The sequence below is a fragment of the Wyeomyia smithii genome, chromosome 3, assembly GCF_029784165.1.
Source record: "Wyeomyia smithii strain HCP4-BCI-WySm-NY-G18 chromosome 3, ASM2978416v1, whole genome shotgun sequence".
NCBI classification, from domain to species: Eukaryota; Metazoa; Arthropoda; class Insecta; order Diptera; family Culicidae; genus Wyeomyia; species Wyeomyia smithii.
In genome coordinates, this window is record NC_073696.1 from 205381176 (window position 1) to 205399796 (window position 18621).

The 18621-nt window shown below is 38.0% G+C and overlaps 1 protein-coding gene across 1 annotated transcript; it reads left to right on the forward strand.

Annotated features, from left to right (window-relative positions):
• The first annotated feature begins 16209 nt into the window (after positions 1–16209).
• LOC129727926 (proclotting enzyme-like) lies at positions 16210–18251 on the forward strand. Its single transcript, XM_055686210.1, has 4 exons — positions 16210–16761; positions 16817–16986; positions 17049–17185; positions 17242–18251. The coding sequence occupies exons 1-4, from the start codon at positions 16659–16661 to the stop codon at positions 18146–18148; spliced, it is 1317 nt and encodes a 438-aa protein (XP_055542185.1). The 5' UTR covers positions 16210–16658; the 3' UTR covers positions 18149–18251.
• The last annotated feature ends 370 nt before the right edge of the window (positions 18252–18621 follow it).

Below are 18621 nucleotides of genomic sequence, written 5' to 3' on the forward strand. Positions count from 1 at the left end.
AAGAAGAAGACAATTCAAACGGCAATTTGATTGTGTTCCAGATCGCGAAATGACACCTACGCCAACACAACGACAACCCAACACGCCATACTGTACGTCGACAGCAACAATGTAGTCTTTTGGCTTGGCCGCACACAAATGAATATCGAGTTCATCTGCACTGACAGATGACGAGTGACCAGCGCTCTATTCATGGTGCAGCACTGTTGCCTGTGCCAGCATGTTTTCCTTCAAGACATTTAATAACATTCTAACAGCAGAACGTAAAACTGTTTGATAGTGGAGGTGGTTACGAACTTTCCGAAAAAGCTCCACCTTCAAGACATCAAAATAGTCTAGGCTCATAGAAGCAAACGTTAGTTGACCTATTGGGACGGGAAGATTCTGTCAATTTTTTTTTTTGCCACTGCTATTCAGGATATCACAGCAGGCAGTTGGGGTCTACTCAAAAAGTCTGTGCCAGGCGTGCTTGCATGTGATTGGTTAATTGTTCGTGAAAATTCGACCTTCAAACTTTTATAAAATTTCCACTGTTTAACAATGAAGTGATAACGATAACTGAAGAATCTCAAAATTGTCCATCATTTTATCAATCCTACGACATATTGGTTATTGTGTTCCATCGTGTGGTTACATCAGTATTACCGTTTGAAATCTATCATTCCAACGTTACACCTTGGTTTTAATTTCCGCAGAATGTATCTCAATAGAGTGCGGTTAGACAAAGTCCTACGTTAGAAAAAAAACTAGCATCGCCAAAATAAATGAAAAATGTTATTTTGGAGCATAAAAGATGTTCGGTAAAAATTGATTTAAACGAATTTTGAGTTTAGATACTTGGGCGATGTACATTTTGATTCTAGGATAGTTCCAGCGTAATTTCAGCCAATAAAAAAACGACAAGAAAAAATTTTTTTGGTGGATATTACCTCTTTAATGAACTTTTTCGGAGTTTTCTATAGATCATCCCAAAAAATCCATTGTTTCCACTTCAACTTTTTATACTTATTTTCCACAATTTTTCAATGTTCTACATTATTGTTTGCTATAACTATATTAAAAACTACAAGGCATACAGCCCTAGGGTTGTATAAAATGGTGACGTAGGACTAAACGTAATGCGTCAAAGTCAAAATTAACTCTATATCCTCAAAAACCAAATCCAATAATACTTACGTTATCATAATGAATGGTTTTGTCTTATTTAACTCTGATTAAATCAAATCTATGATATACATTTGAATCGCTTTATAGCGACATCGCAAGGGACCGTCGTTATAGAGAAATGTCGCAGTAAAACGAATAATTTTTATGAATATAGAGCAAAAGGGATCATTGATAATGTCGCTATAGAGAGATTTGTCGCTATATAAAATGTCGTAATAGAGGGATTCGACTGTAGATCTTACTTTCAAAATAATATGGAAGCCCTTACAAAGGTTCATTAATTGGCAAACATAAGAAGATATTTTAAACAAAACTATTAACAAGTTCCAGCAAAAAATCGTAGCAATCAACAATTACATTTTTGTTTTTTGCTTGACAATTTTTTTCATTTGCCTACAGCTACATTTGCTGTATTACGAAGACAGCTACTATACATTTATTATGGTAAAGCTTAGTATAATAATATATCATCAAACAATTTTGAAATGTAAAAAGAGATTTTGAATGAATCTTAGTAAATGAACAAAAAATTCACCAGCAGTCGCAGGCTCTTACTCTTCTATAAACGTATATATTTAGGAATTTACTCTTTCGATTCTATCCGGTCACGATTATTTAGTGAATATCGAAGCTAAAATTAAATAAATATCCGTTGCAAAAATTTACAATTCTTGTTGAGTAATTTATGGTAATCATATTTATGAGATAAACTTTCAATCACCATCAACAGCAGCATTGCAGTTTTTCCTCGATTGCACACGTATTGAAATGTACGAACAAAAGTGTACCACTGCAATACGAATAGTACCGCTGCAGTACGAATAGAAGTGTACCACTGAAATGTACGAATAGAAGAGTACCGCTGCAATCATAGACGACGAGAGACCTGCGGTTCTTTACTCCACTGGTACTGTTGCTTTTACCAGCATGTTTCCTTTCCAGACATCAGTTTTTATTAGGTTCTGAAAGCAAGTTTAGAAATTGTTCAAGAATGGGGATTGTTTCAATCTTTTTGGAAAACTTTTACCTTCGAGACATCATATAAGTTTCCCTAGTAACAATAATGGTTTTATCAAAGTTTTATAGCGCTTAATACAGCCAAAACAACGCTATAAAACTTTGATAAAACCAGTTTTGTTACTTGGGCTAAGCTCATGGAAGCAAAAACAAATTGACCTTTTGGGACGGGGAGACTCTGTCAATTTTTATTTCGGTATTGATACAGAGAATATCACAGGGAACGGATGGTGTCCATTCACGTCGTCTGTGCTAGGAATGCTCGCATGTAATTTGTTCATTATTTGCGTAAATTTGTCATTGAAACTTTTATCAATTTTACCGCTTAGCAATGAAATTACAGTGATAACTAGCATATTAAGCGGGGGCCTAGTGTGGTTGGTAACGTCTCCGCCAACCACGCTCGACGCCTGGGTTCGAATCCCACCGCCGACATAGGTGTCGATGGTTGTGGGGTGGCGTGATCCACTAGTGGACCACTAGTGGACGATTCTATAAGAGCAAATAAGCGTATTTTGTTTACTTTTTCAAAGATTTCATAAAAATTTAATTTTTAATCCGTGCATTCTTCGCGAACATTGGCTTAATAAGATGAACAATGTACAAATACTCAAGGAACAAATTGTTCAAAGCAGTTGGTACTAAACACTCTTTGTGTTACTTTTCTTTCCATAGCTTTTGAAACAACTATAAAATGATAGATTGTAACAAATTTCAATAATCAAATAAATTTCTATTTAATAAATATGGGGCAATGAGAACTTCCAAATGGCACTAATTTTGTGACCTTCGACATTCGGCCCTTTGGATCATTAAACCTTTCTAGGACAAAGGCAAAAATCTGTTTCAACGTAATTTTAAACATAATAATATTATTGAAAGTAAACTGTGCCACTTTTACATTATATTTTTATGTAAATATATTACATTCTATCATTTCATAAATCGGATGTTATTTGACTGCAATTTAACTGGACCTGCGAATGTGTTTACCTTTCTGCTGCTTGTTTGCAAAAACAACGTACTGTCGAATAAGGCAGTGTTGTTTACTAGTGAAGTAACATAGAGTATAGTTTGAATGATAATGCTTACCATTTTAATAGCGTCGTCAATGACATGCATTACAATTGTTTGTAAATACAGCATTTTCCGTTATCTTCCTGGATGTCTTCTTTCTAGATTTTTTTAGGCTTTCTTCTTTCTAGGTGAATTTAATTAAGAACAAATGTGTGGCAAACAGTAGTTTTGCTTACTGAAATTTGGTGATTGTTAGTTTTTGATTGATTACACAGTGCAAAATTTTTTTGCCTTGGCTTCTATGCATGATTTTTTGTTGAAGGTTGACGCGAAAATTAATTTCCCCGAGTTTGAACATATTTCAACTTAAGGGGCAGCAATGGCGCCATTTTGAATTTTTGAGAAACCGGAACCTTCCCCTCAAAAGGGGGAGGATCATGTAAAAACAAATTGTTATTGTAGCTTTGAGTATCGCTTACACTCTTGATATTACATTGAACAGATTTCAAATAAGTTAATCTAACGTCAAGAGAAGCGATTCTAGTATTGTAGTGGAATTGGGGCAAAATTGATATGTTGCTGACATTTTACGTCGATCAGACACCGATCGACAATCGATTCTTGAGACTTTTTCACTCGATATAAGACATAATTTGACTACCACTTTTAGATATTAGCGCATTACCATTGATACTCATACATGCTCGATTTTATTTTGCTTTGTGAAATAAACTAAAACCATGCCAAAACCGGTTTCGTAGAATCACCGATTTAAGATCTATTTTTTTTTAAAGATGGATAAGAAGATGCTAATATGTGGGTAAACTCTTAGCATTTTGATATTTGGTCTTAAAACAAAATGGCGTCGAAAAAACATCGAAAATTTCCAATTTTTCAAAAATTCAAAATGGCGCCATTGTTCCCCCTTAGGTTGAAATATGTTCAAATGTTGGTTTTGCATCAAAATACACATAAATTTATGTATAAAAACCAAGGCGAAAAAAAGTCATTTTTTGTTACACTGTGTTATAAATTGTAAAGTATTTCTGTGTTTTTTTTTTCTATTAACTATAATGTTGACTTATACGATTTGTCACAAAAATTATCATCTTCACGACCAAATGATCACGAGCTGGTTTTTCGAACATGTTTGAAAAAAAAGTCCTGTTTGCAAAAAAAGTACCTGCACGGTCGCAGAAGGAGTGATAGAATAAATATATTTAAAAAAATACGCTAAGATCTATAAGGAGGGAGAAGCGATACAGAAATACCCAATTATAATGACGCGATTTAGAAAAGGACTGTTGTTGGACTTTCAACCAAAACATGAGGAGTTTTGACGATAGATTTTCAGAGTATTTGTTATAAATTCACGACCATTTGCAAGTATTTACGATGCGAAGTTGAATGATAAATTTTTGATGTAGATGATTTGGACTTCTTCGTGCGACAATAAAAATAATCCATGTTCAAGTTAAAAGCTTTTTTTCCATCACTAGAAAACCCGAACAACTCTTCCGGCAATTAATTAAACTTCGAATCTTGGTTTAAATTTATTATCCCGCCCGAAGGCCGGCTCATTCGATGTCAGCGCAGCTCGTTCGCCGGTGTTTTCAAATCGGTAACCAATTTTGAATTACAAAATCTCAATTATCGATCGTTCCTCATGCTGCACTGCCGCCAGTCTCGGGTTGATGATTCTGAGCTGCGATGTTCCTGGCTTCGGGGAACGAAGATTAATTCAGATCAGATACCGTCCCAGACTCCCTGGCCCAGATGCGATGCGAGTGCGAACACAGATGAATACCATAACTCCGGAATCGAATGAGATGATCTTGAACTGGTAACGATGATATTTGCGAAGATTTTTATTGCCAATCGTTTTGAAAAAAATCTCGCGATACATGGAATAAGTAAAAGGTTACTTTTCGTTAGGTCTTTAACAGTGAATATTTAATAATCCTGAATCTATTTTTTTGCTAAGAGCATGAATACTTAAGCGGCACACTAATTTAATTGCACTAATTTATATTTTGTTAATTTCCAGAAAAGAACTGCACCAAAATACTCCGTTTGAAAACACATTTAATTCAAAAATTACGGCTCTTCAATGGAACATTGCCGAGTAACGGCTCGAAACGCGCTGTCTGATAGCGCCCGGTGTGACCGTGGTCGTTATCTTCGCAAAAGTTTTGCAACCGGAAAGTGCTGACATTTGGCGATTCCAAAAACCGATTGCATCTCGGCACTACAAAGAGAAGACAAGGTGGCTTCCAAATACGTGGAGTTCGTCGGTCGTCGGACGGTGGCAGAATGAGTGTAGCCTCTTGTATTAAAATCGAAAAATATTCTTTAAAAGGTTTCATAAACTACATTAATCTCGACACTTATTTCATCATTTATGATCAAGCCGGTTAGTGCGGGACGGAGCAGAGACCGGTTCGGTTTATAATTGAGTTTCAATTCGAGCGCAAATGACAGTTTCGTTCCGAAGGATAATCCAATAGATTAAATATGTATAATTTTATTGATAACGCCATTGTGTATGTATAATTTTATTGATAACGCCAATGTACCCCATTCGCTTGGTCTGTTTTGCAACGAACGATTCGTACAACTATTTTTAAATTACAAAGAAATATACTTTTCTTTCTCTGTAAACGATGTCTGAAAGTCTATGGCATCTGCGTTTACGATGCTTTTATTACAGCAGATTAAAATTTTAATACCATGGAATATTCTTCGATGAGCTGTTTGACTGCTCCTCAAGACTGACCAGATATGGACATCAGATCAGATTTGTCGGTCATCACAGGAAAAGGTTATTAAAAGTTCTACAAACAGTGGATCTGACATCGCACAACTTGCGTGGTGCCAAATAACTGCCAGTTCAGTTGCATCCAGTAACCAAAAAAAGGCCAAGTTTGCCTCACAGTTTCATAAAAACAGCTGAAATTATTCTAGCAAAAGGAGGTAAATGTTGATGATTCTCTCACCTTTCCGTACAAAGAAACATAGAAATGTTAATTCATGATAAATAACAAGAATGCATTATTTTTCCCGTCTTGCTCCAATCTGGTCTCAATTACAACCTGCGCATGAATAGTCGAGCTGTCGTCGTTTGCCTGGTAATATACGCGTTCTTGCCACTCTGCGTCTGCCAGATGCATACTCCACACGTCAGGCAGAAAGTAAACCGTCAAAGCTGGATCAAACATGGAGTGGCTCGGGCATCGTCGATCGACATGAAAACCTCCTTCGAGAACCGTTCACCCGAGCTGCTTCCTGTCAGTGTTCCGGCTCGATGCGCCGGGACAAAATTTTCACCTTCTGCGATGCTCAACCATGTGCTACGCGACTCTCAATCTGTCAATGTCATCTTCGATCTCGATCCGCATGTGGAGCGCATAGCAACCGGACAGAGCCATGCTGCAGACGCGCGTAATGCAGGTTTTGTGCAACTCATGCCTCTGGGGTACTCTTTTTTGCATTGCTTGGAGATCCTCACTTCAACCTGGCCTGACACCGGCGACGATCCAATCGATTAAGATTATGGCGATAACGATAATAACCTGGTACCTAGTGGGTTTAGCACTTCGCTCGGTCAGCAGAATCCGGATTCAGATATGCTGGAATGTAAACTTGTGGCACTCTTCAAGTTTAACATTTTTTGCAATTATTATTGTTTTAAAGTGTCATATACATTCTATCCGGAACTAATCCTAACAAATCTAATCTAATCTAATCTAATCTAATCTAATCTAATCTAATCTAATCTAATCTAATCTAATCTAATCTAATCTAATCTAATCTAATCTAATCTAATCTAATCTAATCTAATCTAATCTAATCTAATCTAATCTAATCTAATCTAATCTAATCTAATCTAATCTAATCTAATCTAATCTAATCTAATCTAATCTAATCTAATCTAATTTAATCTAATCTAATCTAATATAATCTAATCTAATCTAATCTAATCTAATCTAATCTAATCTAATCTAATCTAATCTAATCTAATCTAATCTAATCTAATCCAATCTAATCTAATCTAATCTAATCTAATCTAATCTAATCTAATCTAATCTAATCTAATCTAATCTAATCTAATCTAATCTAATCTAATCTAATCTAATCTAATCTAATCTAATCTAATCTAATCTAATCTAATCTAATCTAATCTAATCTAATCTAATCTAATCTAATCTAATCTAATCTAATCTAATCTAATCTAATCTAATCTAATCTAATCTAATCTAATCTAATCTAATCTAATCTAATCTAATCTAATCTAATCTAATCTAATCTAATCTAATCTAATCTAATCTAATCTGATCTAATCTAGTCATTACCAGGTCATTGTTTTAAAAAAAGAGGGCCTTACAAACAAAATTGCTCAACTCATTTAAAAAATGTTTTTGGCCAACGGCACCAATATTCCCAGGAATGGCTTAATACCTATAATCTTTTATTGTTTTCAAGTTTGAGCTAAAGGGCCACACCTGTAATTTTACTCGATGAAATTAATCGTGCTTGGTGTTATCGGAAAGCGAAAGTTCTGATGTTAATTTTATTTGCTTATATTAAACTTTTCAAAACAAGTAACTATATATCTTTTTGATATTATTTGCTTCAAATTTATGATATATATTTTTTATAAGATTACCTATTTTCAAAAGCTGGTTAAAAAAATATTAAGATATTAAGATTATCGTTTTGTTTTTTTTTTTTTGTGAATTTAAATTTAGTGTCCATTCAGAATTTTTCGCAGCGAAAAAAAATGTTTATGGTGTATAAAAATATCCTCTGACTACGGAAAATACGTTGAGCTTTTTTACCGACTTTTATGTTAAGCGTCTCTTGAGTGCACCAACTCAGGCTAATGCCTCTCCTGTTCAGGAGAGCTGTATTGATCGGAACATGGGATGTACTGTCAAAAGTGCCTCTTTTTGTATAAAAATGGGTAGAATGCCATCTGGTTCTGGAGACTTCAAAGGTTCAAAGCCCTGCTTTTAGCCTTGCTGAACCGCACAGTGCGTTGAATGTATGGTATGACGGGACAAAAATCAAAACTACATGATTTTGTTGACTAATCACATTTATGGAAAGTTGTTCATCAACTTTAGAGCTACTATTTGCATAAACGTCTTATAAGATTCGCTGAATCGCAAAAGTGTCCCAAAAGCCAATTTTCTAATCTAATACCAAAAACCATTTATTATTCTGTAAAAGTTGCCCATAGTAATGAAAACTGCGGTTTATGCATAGTATTCAATTTTACATAATTGCTTAAGTGACTCAAATGCAACAAAAACGAAAATTAAAAAAATTGAAAATTTTTTCTCCGTTATGTATATTTATTTTATTAACAGAAAATACATGTATATACTCAGATGTATCTTCTGATAGAGACATGGTCACACATCACAGTCTGTTGAATGCCTTTGTTCACGACTTAGTGCATTTTCAACTGTCAAAACATCATCTAGAAAAACGTCAATAACGGTTAAATAAGCAAGTTTAGACAGTTTAAACTACTAATGCGATGAGTGGCGAGAAAAACAGAGAGGTATTTTGATATATATTTTTCCAATGTCCGATTGAACTTTGAACGCCTTTTTCTTAAACACAAAATACGCCTTTTGATCAAACTTTTGTATTCGTACGTAGGACAATAAATCTCAAAGCTATACCCTTAAACGTCTTTCATTTACTCACTGTTTCAGTTCCCAGTTCGGTCAGCACAATTAAAATACCCACGAACCTAGGAAACACAAGGGTAACCGAATATTTTTTTCTGAAAAATCATTGCGCACATGTTCCGTTAAAACTATTTGGCAGTATAAGCTTGTTATGGGTGTATTAGTGATTCCATGAGGCTACTTATGCACATGCAGTATATTTCAAACATGAATGATAAGCACTGCCTACTTCATATAGGGAAATATAAAAGTTGATTTTTCAATTTTGTCAGTGCAACGTTCCATAGACAAAAAACAAAAAAGTGGATTTCTTATTGAACCAATTCTATATGCTGATGTACATGTTCGAGACATACTGTAATGATAATATTAATCACGTAAATTGAAACGCATCTACTGTGAAGTGGTACCAACGATTCAAGTGTCACGTTATTTTTAAAAAAAATCTTAGTTCAAATTTATTTTTTTGATATACTCTATATCTTTTTAAGTTAATACCAAAATGGCAACGATAGAGGCATGTAACTACTACATTTCAAATGTTACTGTTGAGACATAACGTAGCGCATTTGGAAGTTGAAGGCTTCTTGGACATGCTCCTTTATGTTTAGAGAAAAAACAAAAATCGATCGTAAAAAAAGTACCCCAAAACACCTCTCTGAATTACACTGTTTTTCCCTTATTTGGAGTATCCTTCAAACTTCACATATATAACATTTATTTGACACGGCACAAAAATCCTTCAAACTTGATTGTCATTGCTCAAGTTTGCTCTTTCACCTGGAATTCGCGTTTTCGAATGATACCTCTGGAACGAAGAGTGAGCAATTTATCATACATCTGTCCCTTATTATTATGTATAACACGTATTTTTTGTGTAAAACATGTAAAAGATTCCTGGCTTAATAATGTCTAAATGTTTCGCAACAGTAAATCGTATATAAACACAATTAAAAAGGAGTTAAATAAAACTAATAATAAACACAGGAGGGTTGTGGGCAAAGCCACGACCGCAAGACCTAATGCGACACGGCCAACACAATAGAAAGGTGTTTTCACATTGAAAATTAGACACGGCTTTACTGGAGTAAGTGTTGGCAAATGCATCTACCGCTAATACCGCCGCTATCGTACGAAAGCGCGTCGTTTCATGTGGGGAATAAAATCAACAACGAAAAATGACGCGCGTCTAAGCACACCCGAACTGTTTCGCCGTGCCGCTTCCATTTACTTCCTTATAACATCGGCCTCAGGGAAGTACCGGCTACACCTATCGCTGAGACTGTTACCATACTGCTACTGGTACCCAAAGCTATTAACTCTTTAAATTAAGTGTTTTATTTGTCAAAAGAACAATTGTTCAATTCCATATCGGATATAATGCAATCGCATCTCTGTAATATTACCGACAGTAATATTCTTCTGGAGGAGGAGGAAGTGCCGGCTGATGTACGGCAAAAATCTCGCCCGATCGCTCGCGTTGGCGTTCAGCCTGGCAGAGGCCTGAGACATGGTGACCAACCACAGGGAAAGTGATTTGTTTAATTTGAAGGCAACCACAGGCGCAACCCGCTGCTATTGTCTGTTACTGCTGAGTGCTGATATCTGCTGCTACTGCTGTCAACGTTGTGGACGGTCCATCCAGCTCACCCTTCGACTAATGAATGAAACACTCTTTTATAGCCGAAGGGTGTAATGAAATAGGCCACGCCTTTCTGTTCAGTTTTACCATTTTCTAATGTTCTTCAGACGAATCATTCCACAATTCGCATTTGATTTTTGTATCCAGCGAATAAACACCGATGGTGCTCTCAAACATGCAGCGATTTTACCCCTAACCGTATTGCAGCTTGTAACATCAAGCGATTTCGTTTGCTCGCTGTTGCGTGTTGCATCATGTTGCAACTTGGCAGCTGGGAGACGACGAAATTATGTTCATGCTGATTGATTGAATCGACTTCATATTAGCACTGCATAGTCGAGCTAACTGTCTTTGTGAATGCGTTCTAACAGGGCAGTTTGTTATTCAAAGTCGGTTATGCTGATCGCAGCCTTTGCGCTGCCCCTACAGTGGGGGGTTTACCTAATAAAGTAAAAATTAGAAAACTACAACAGAATTTGATTACATCCCAAACAGAATGTCTGCTTGTGTTGATGCCAGAAAATTATTTATCTTCAATTATTCGTTTATTTGCCTTGAAAAAGGCATTTTGCGGTTCGAAATCGGTTGCTGATCGCAACCTTTGAGCTGCACTAACTGTGGGGGAATTAAGATACACGGACAACATGCACTGTGGAAGCTATTTCACATGCAGTAAATTAGACGGGTGCGACAGATTTAAATTGCTAGGATCCAACACAGAATGCTTGCTTGCGATGTCAAAAATTATTAACTTTCAATGACTTGTTTATTTGCCTTGAAAAAGGCATTTTGATGATCAAAGCTGGATTTCCTGACAGCAATCTTCATGCTGCTCCAACACGGGGGGAATAATGGCAGTCTGGCGACACACGCTGAGAAGAACCGCGCTGCTCCTGAGACGTGGTGACCAGCCACAGGGCTAGTGCGGCTGCTAAGGATAGACGATTGCTGTTGTCGCTGTCTAGAACTATTATGAGCGGCTTCGGCTGAAACAGGCTCTTGTATAGGCCAAATAGCATGTTTTCAATTGCAAGGTATATGATTCTGTCGACCGTGCTTAGGAAGCAATCATATAACGACCAATCAGAGGTCGAATTTTTCGTTTTGACAAGGCTTGACTATTTTCAATAGTACAATAGTGTGAATAATAAAATTACAATTATCTTCTTCTGGGAAGAATCTTAGAAGATTTTCCAATCTATTGCTACAAGAACGAAGGAAATCCATCGAATACTAACAGATTTATTAGCATTTGAAATTGGACATATTTTTCACTATTTTCGGTTTTAGATTTTCATGTCACATGCCTATGTAGCCGGACTTCCTTCCTGAGAGAAGTATTCTGATTCAAAACTAATTGTGATGGCGTTTAGGTCACTTTTTCATCGCCTAGGAATTATTTGAATATGCTTCTTAAGCTTGCTATCTCGAAATGGATAATATTCTGAGAAAATTATCATTTTATGCATCTGTACAAAAACTGGCGTTTGAGACATATTTGCGATTACGTATTTGACATTCGCCAATTATGAAAATAGTAGCTCTTATCGGTACAAAATATTTTTCATGTCACACCAATTGAAAAAAAAAAACTAGAATGGCAGTTTTAAATTTAGTCCCGTGTTCCCATACATTCAACGCACTGTGCGGCGTCACGTCGAATGAATTCTGTAATTGGAGTGCATTTGATTACTCTGCTCAACAGGATTGGATTTCTAGCTTTAGGCTGAGTGTAGGAGTAGAATAACCTACCCGCGAGGCCAAGAACCATTGTGACATATGGCCAGCACCGGAAGGTGGTTCCTGAGACCGAAGGTTGGAGTTTTCTACGAAACCTTCTTTTCACTCGCGGGTGTGCAAATGGGGAGTGGTTGAGGCATCAAGCTATTACTAGCCGTCTGCTAACCTTTAACTTCAATTGCAGAAACAAAGCTGGACATTCCGTCTGTACCTTCCTGTTGAGATTGCGTTGAGTATGTGGTAATAACTGAACTGCTCGTTCTGCATTACCAAACCAGCTTTACCAAACATGTAGTACAGCAATAAGCGCTACTCAGTGATTCAATCGGTGAATTGCTCTAGAAAAAGCTCGATGGTTTCCCCTGCTACCGTCATTCTGCTTCTGGTTGAATCGCAGTTTCTTCTTGTTTGAGGTGTCCAAGCTGTTCGAAAAATAACCTGCAAACAGGATCGCTTTCGAAGGGTATCTATGTTGAGAACACGCAGTTGTGCTAGTTCCAGGGAGCTAGGTCTGGGATGGTCCGCTCCTGCCACATAACCGTTTTGCTGTCGGCGCAGGCCAAATAAAGGTAGCCGTGTTTGAAATGGCAACTCCTGAACTTAGGCATGAGTAGCGGAGACTCTCCGCCGGATGTTTCCTAAGAAAAAGATGTATGACAACAGGCGGTGATATGCTATCTTGTTTACACATATGTTGAGTTGTTAGCCCTTGAAACATGGCGTGATGCCATAGGGGTGGTTTGCTGCAAGAGCATCATTTGTTAACCTCACCCGCCCTGCCATTTATCCCTCAGCACGGGTCACGTGACACCTGAGATAAGAGGTTTAAGGGCTATTCCCACTGCTTCCGTTCCGGGGCCGGGCCGGATCCGGGCCGTGTCCGTGTCCCGTCCGGGACTTTAATGCATTCACACTGCGCCGTGTACGAACCATGCCTGCGCTGCGCTGTGGCTGAGAAATGTTGATGTGTGTATGTGAAAGAACGTCTTTCTCTTTTTTTCATACCGCAGCTCACTCCGCGCGAAATATGTCACTACAACATACACGCATCCACCCGAGTGCCTTCCCTGCACTCTCCGGCCAACACAAAGTATCGTCGGCAACGATAGTTTTTCTCTCGCACTGCGGCAGCATGCAATCAATCTCAAACGAGCCCGGACGACACGCGGAACAGCCACGGCCCGGTCCCGGAACGGAAGCAGTGGGAATAGCCCTTTATTCATTCTTTTTACGTAATAGCCATTGATAGTAACTATTACAACCACCCACCTCTACCAGAGCTTCGGACCCTCTGCTACGGTTCTCAATAGTTCAAGTCCTTTCGTACGAGCACTAAAGAGTCCATTGCAGGCGGAGTTGAATCTCACTCACCTATTTTCTTAACTATATTTACCTCGCAGACCGAAATCCAATACTGACCTGAGAGGGTGAAGAGCACTGAATTTGGGTTTTGCACGATCGAGTGAAATATGTATTTTTCAGTTTTTTTTCAATAGTCAAAAGCCTCAAGAAAACAAAAGTTTAATAAGGATCAGTTTTCTAAATTAAAAGACTCTTTCGCATGGTTTGAAGAATTAAGTCAAGCGAAACGCAAATGCCGAACGTCGATTGCAATGCTGTCTTTAGCTTCAGATCGCCAGAAGTCTTAATTCGTGTTATCTTTGACAAGCTGGGACAGAATACCTATTGTAATTTTATTATAGAAGTTTTTGTATAGTTTATATAACATTATTTTTTGACTCAAACGTTTTTGGTCTTTAATGCATGACCACCTTAAGGATGTATCGTGAAGTGAAATAAATAGCGGGAACCAAAAAGTATAAAAAACTAACCCAAAAATATTGTAAAGTTTAATATTATATTTACTCAAATGTATCTAACCACAATATTGTTAAATATTTTAAGGTGAATTAAAGTTACCGTCTAATACGAAATGATAAAAAAGCGAAGAACGGTTATTTTCAAACAGATTGATTGAAACTAATGAATTTTAATTCAAATTGTCAACAATCATTTGAACCACAATGTACAATGTCACGTGGTTCTGAAGATTTTGCCCGTCTGCTATCTGGGAAGAGAAGACTTGCGTACAATCATTTCACGAAACTAACTGGACATCTGCGTGCAACATTGCACACAATATAGTGGCATGCGTGCAAGTTTTTGGTTCCATGCAAGTAGGGTAGTGAATCAAAATTCACCTAGTACTAGATTTCTGAAAGGTTGCATAAAGGCATAACAAAGCTGAAATTTTATGTGCTTGTTAGCTGAGCAACACACAAGATTATTACTCTAGATAATGATTCATTAATTATTTATTATTTATTAATTTATTAATTTAAAAGTAAAAAGTAAGTACCTCTATGGGTCAGCATATTGTTAATGACAATGTGAGTCGATTTGCATATGTACCTAACGTTTTCCCAGAATGTAAAACCTCTGCAATTAACGATCAAGGCTTACCAGTAACTCACCGCAGAAAGACGCCCTAACGCAGTGCATTTCGGTTAGTAAACTTCTAACACTTGTCCTTTGCGTGCCAAGGTCGATTTTCCTGACGTGCACCTCGTAAATCTTACCAGTTAATCGCTCATCCAATAGACAATCAACCGTGTATCGAGGAAATGGTGCCATTGCTCACCAGCTAACGGATATAGAGATATCAATGCTCACATTGCCAACCGCTTCGAAAGATGGCATTTTCCACTAAACTGGCGGTGGAAGTACAGTCTAAATAAACACTGCTTCCTGAAGCAGTCCAACATGCAATGGTGGGTAGTTTGATGCAAACGAAGGATATCGATAACCCCAATACACAGTTACCGGCTTCGAATAAATCGGAAAAAGGCAATCTTCTTTGCATAGGTGTAAATTTCCTCGCTTCTTCAGACCCTTCAATTTTAGCCCGAGCTCACTGTTTCCCTGGAGCCATTTGCTGCTTCGTGGGGTGGCGGGTGTCAATAAAATAAAGGAATTTTATTTGCCCCGAGCATGAAGCTTGGAAGTGGGTACTTGCAAGTGTCGGTGTTCGTGATGGTGTCGAACGACGGCACAAAGAATACTGAGAGGAAGGAAGTGGACCTGGTGTTGGAAAGAAAATGCACATTTTAAGTGTTTTGTTTCTGAACCGGTGGCCCCCTCTGTGGCGAAGTAAAATAAAAAGTTTCGCCAGTTGATTGAAACGATAAACTGTTTTGTTAAGGTGCCACCTTAACCTTGGAGCCGGAATTGCTCATGGTGGTTGGGAAAGAAATTACCAGCAAGATATAGCACATGAGATCGTTGATTGGCCTATGTTGAAAATATGCATATAGAAGTTGTGGTTGTTTGTTTACAATTTCCGGAAATTTACTCAGGTTTCAACTATGTCGACAGGCTTAGGTGCGTGGTCAAGACTGATGATTTCAGAAAAGAAACTTTATTCCGGAAGCAGTTAAATGTTTATCGGTAACCTGGGAGCCGTTTCCACCCGTGACTGTTGTTGAATTATTGTTCATTCTACTAATTGATTATTTTGTTTGGATTTGTATTGGTTTCTCATTGATTAAAATTACGCAGAGAAATAATCCTTTGCATTTGTTTAAAGGTAAGTCTGGACACGAGGGAAAACATAAAAAAATATAATCTCACACGACGGCTCGCCACTAACAATTCAAACGGTTTGCACAATTATGGCCTTCAAAATTTCAAAAAAATATTTCCCTATTCGGAAGGGAAGGGATTGGAGCAATCATGTCATTATAATAACTCTTCTTATAGTAATTATCCTTAGAATTGTTTGCAAATTACATAAAGGTCCTCAGGTTTTTTTAGGAAGAAGTTTGCACAACTATGATAATAATTATTATTGAAGATATTCATACGAAACAACAATACGCTGATAATACAACCGAGTGCAATTAGTTTGATCAACAATTCACAACAACCCATTTGATTAGAAGGTTAAAAGTTACTGGAAGCAGAACACATCTACTAATTGAACCCAAAGCAGAAAACTCATCGACGCTCGGCTGCATAAGCGATATGGGCGAGTGACCTTGAGACATCGCACTACTTACACCCAAACAACGGGCAGATTATTCATTCAAATAACTGTAAACTGTTAGCAGCTCTTGGCCTGCTCCATCTCGTGTAAGCCCAGCGCTGAAATCGTAACAATTAGTAATTCGGCAAGTTTGTCCCCATTTCTGAATCCTCTCTGGCGAAGAGAAGGTCGCTCTGATATGCGAAACCGCTGGAACCGGGCTACAAGCGATAAGGCGACTCCATTCGCACTGCAGGCAGTTGCTGTTCGCGCCTGGAGAGAAGAAGATCGCGGAATCTTGAAGCGCCGTTCAGTTCTTATTACATGATTAATTTAAGTTGTTGCAACCATGTTTAAAGGAAAATTTTGGTGGCGTTTAGTCGTTACTACGTGTGTGATACAAATCGGATTTTGCCTAGTTTTAGATGATGATCATCTGCGAGACAGCGATAGTACGTTCTGCTGAAAAAATATAAACAGACTATTATTAAATAAACACTTTTACAGCTATTCAAAATGGTGACAACGACCATGATGATTTGAAGCAGGAATCAACGATCACAACAAAAGCATCGCATAGGAAACCGTTCCGAGTAATAAAAGCCGAGCGCGAAAGCAAACATCTCGATCTCAATTTACTACGCAAAAAGCGCTTTATCGGAAACCTGTTAAAGCCGGTAAGTTGAGAATACTCAATTACGTTCGACATCAGTTCTTTCACCACCAACCAAACCAATAGTCTAAGAAATCCCTTCAAAACTGCACAACGCCGAGCGGAACGCCAGGACACTGCAAGCGATACGAACATTGTAAGTTTCCGGATCCAAAAGACAATATATGGAAGATTCTTGGACAATTGTGCGTTCTTGAAAATATGTAACTTTCCTTTAGTTTTAAGTCAAATTGAAATATGTAGCCTAATTTTATTTTAGCTTAATAGGCGTATGTTGCCCCGAAAATTTAACAGAAGGTTCAGGGCCGGAATTCTCGGCACGCTTACCGGCGTTTGCTGACGAAAACGGTTACGATTCGGTAGAAGGTCTTGAAGGAACTGACAAGATCGAATCACGAGATGCTCTGGAACGACCAGAGGAGCGAGGATGTGGAATTTCAACCAAACAGATACCAAAAATTGCTGGTGGGCGACCTGCAGATCCACAAGAATGGCCTTGGATGGCTGCGCTGATAGCTAATCTCGGCCAACAGTCATTCTGTGGAGGAGTTCTGGTCACCGATCGGCATGTCATGACAGCTGCTCACTGTGTGCTCAATTTAAAAATCAATCAGTTTTTGGTTCGATTAGGCGAATACGATTTTACGCAGTATAACGAAACACGATCCAGAGACTTTCGAGTGACAGAAATCCGTAGTCACGTCGATTTTGATCCGGTCACCTACGAGAACGATATCGCCATTTTGAAGCTATTTAGACCATCGTTATTTAACTCGTACATTTGGCCAATTTGCATGCCACCGTTGGATGACTCTTGGGCAGGATATCGGGCTATAGTGGTCGGTTGGGGAACTCAGTTCTTCGGTGGACCCCATTCGAAGGTACTAATGGAGGTAGACTTGCCTATTTGGTCCAACAAAGAGTGTCAGGAAGTGTACATAAATCGAATTTTCGAAACGAGCCTTTGCGCAGGCAATTACGAAGGTGGAAAGGATTCATGCCAGGGAGACAGCGGAGGACCACTGATGGTGCAATTGCCCAACAAACGATGGGTTTCCGTTGGAATCGTATCCTGGGGCATCCGCTGCGGAGAGGCAAATCATCCAGGGATTTACACACGCGTTGGATCTTATGTGCGTTGGGTTATAGAAAATGCGGTTTTTTGAGTCACTGTCATAATTCTCTCAATATTTAGTATTAGGCAATACTTATTATAATACATTGATAAACATATTTAAAGGCTGAAAATAAAAGTTCTATGTCTAAGAATGATGTTCTCTTTTCAATACTACGGTTCTACAGATCATAGAGATCCTATAAAGATCCTATTCCGAATACGCCTCCATCAAACTCGATCCTGGGCTGCGCCACTCCAGTCACCCCTTACACCTGCTGCCCGAGCATACCTCGTTGTCGTTAGCCTCTATCAGGGTTGATATTTGTTGACACTCTTGAGTGAAAGTGAAAAAAAGCATCCATAAACGTTGTTTTTTTACAATCCTTTCAGGGTTCTCCCTTCCCGCTTTTTGCATGGAAGTGAACTGTCAAAACACCTTGTTATATTTCATGCGATGAAAGCAAGACAACAAAATCAGTTTATCAGTTAACGAAGATTGTCAAGGCATCGGTCAGTGTCAGT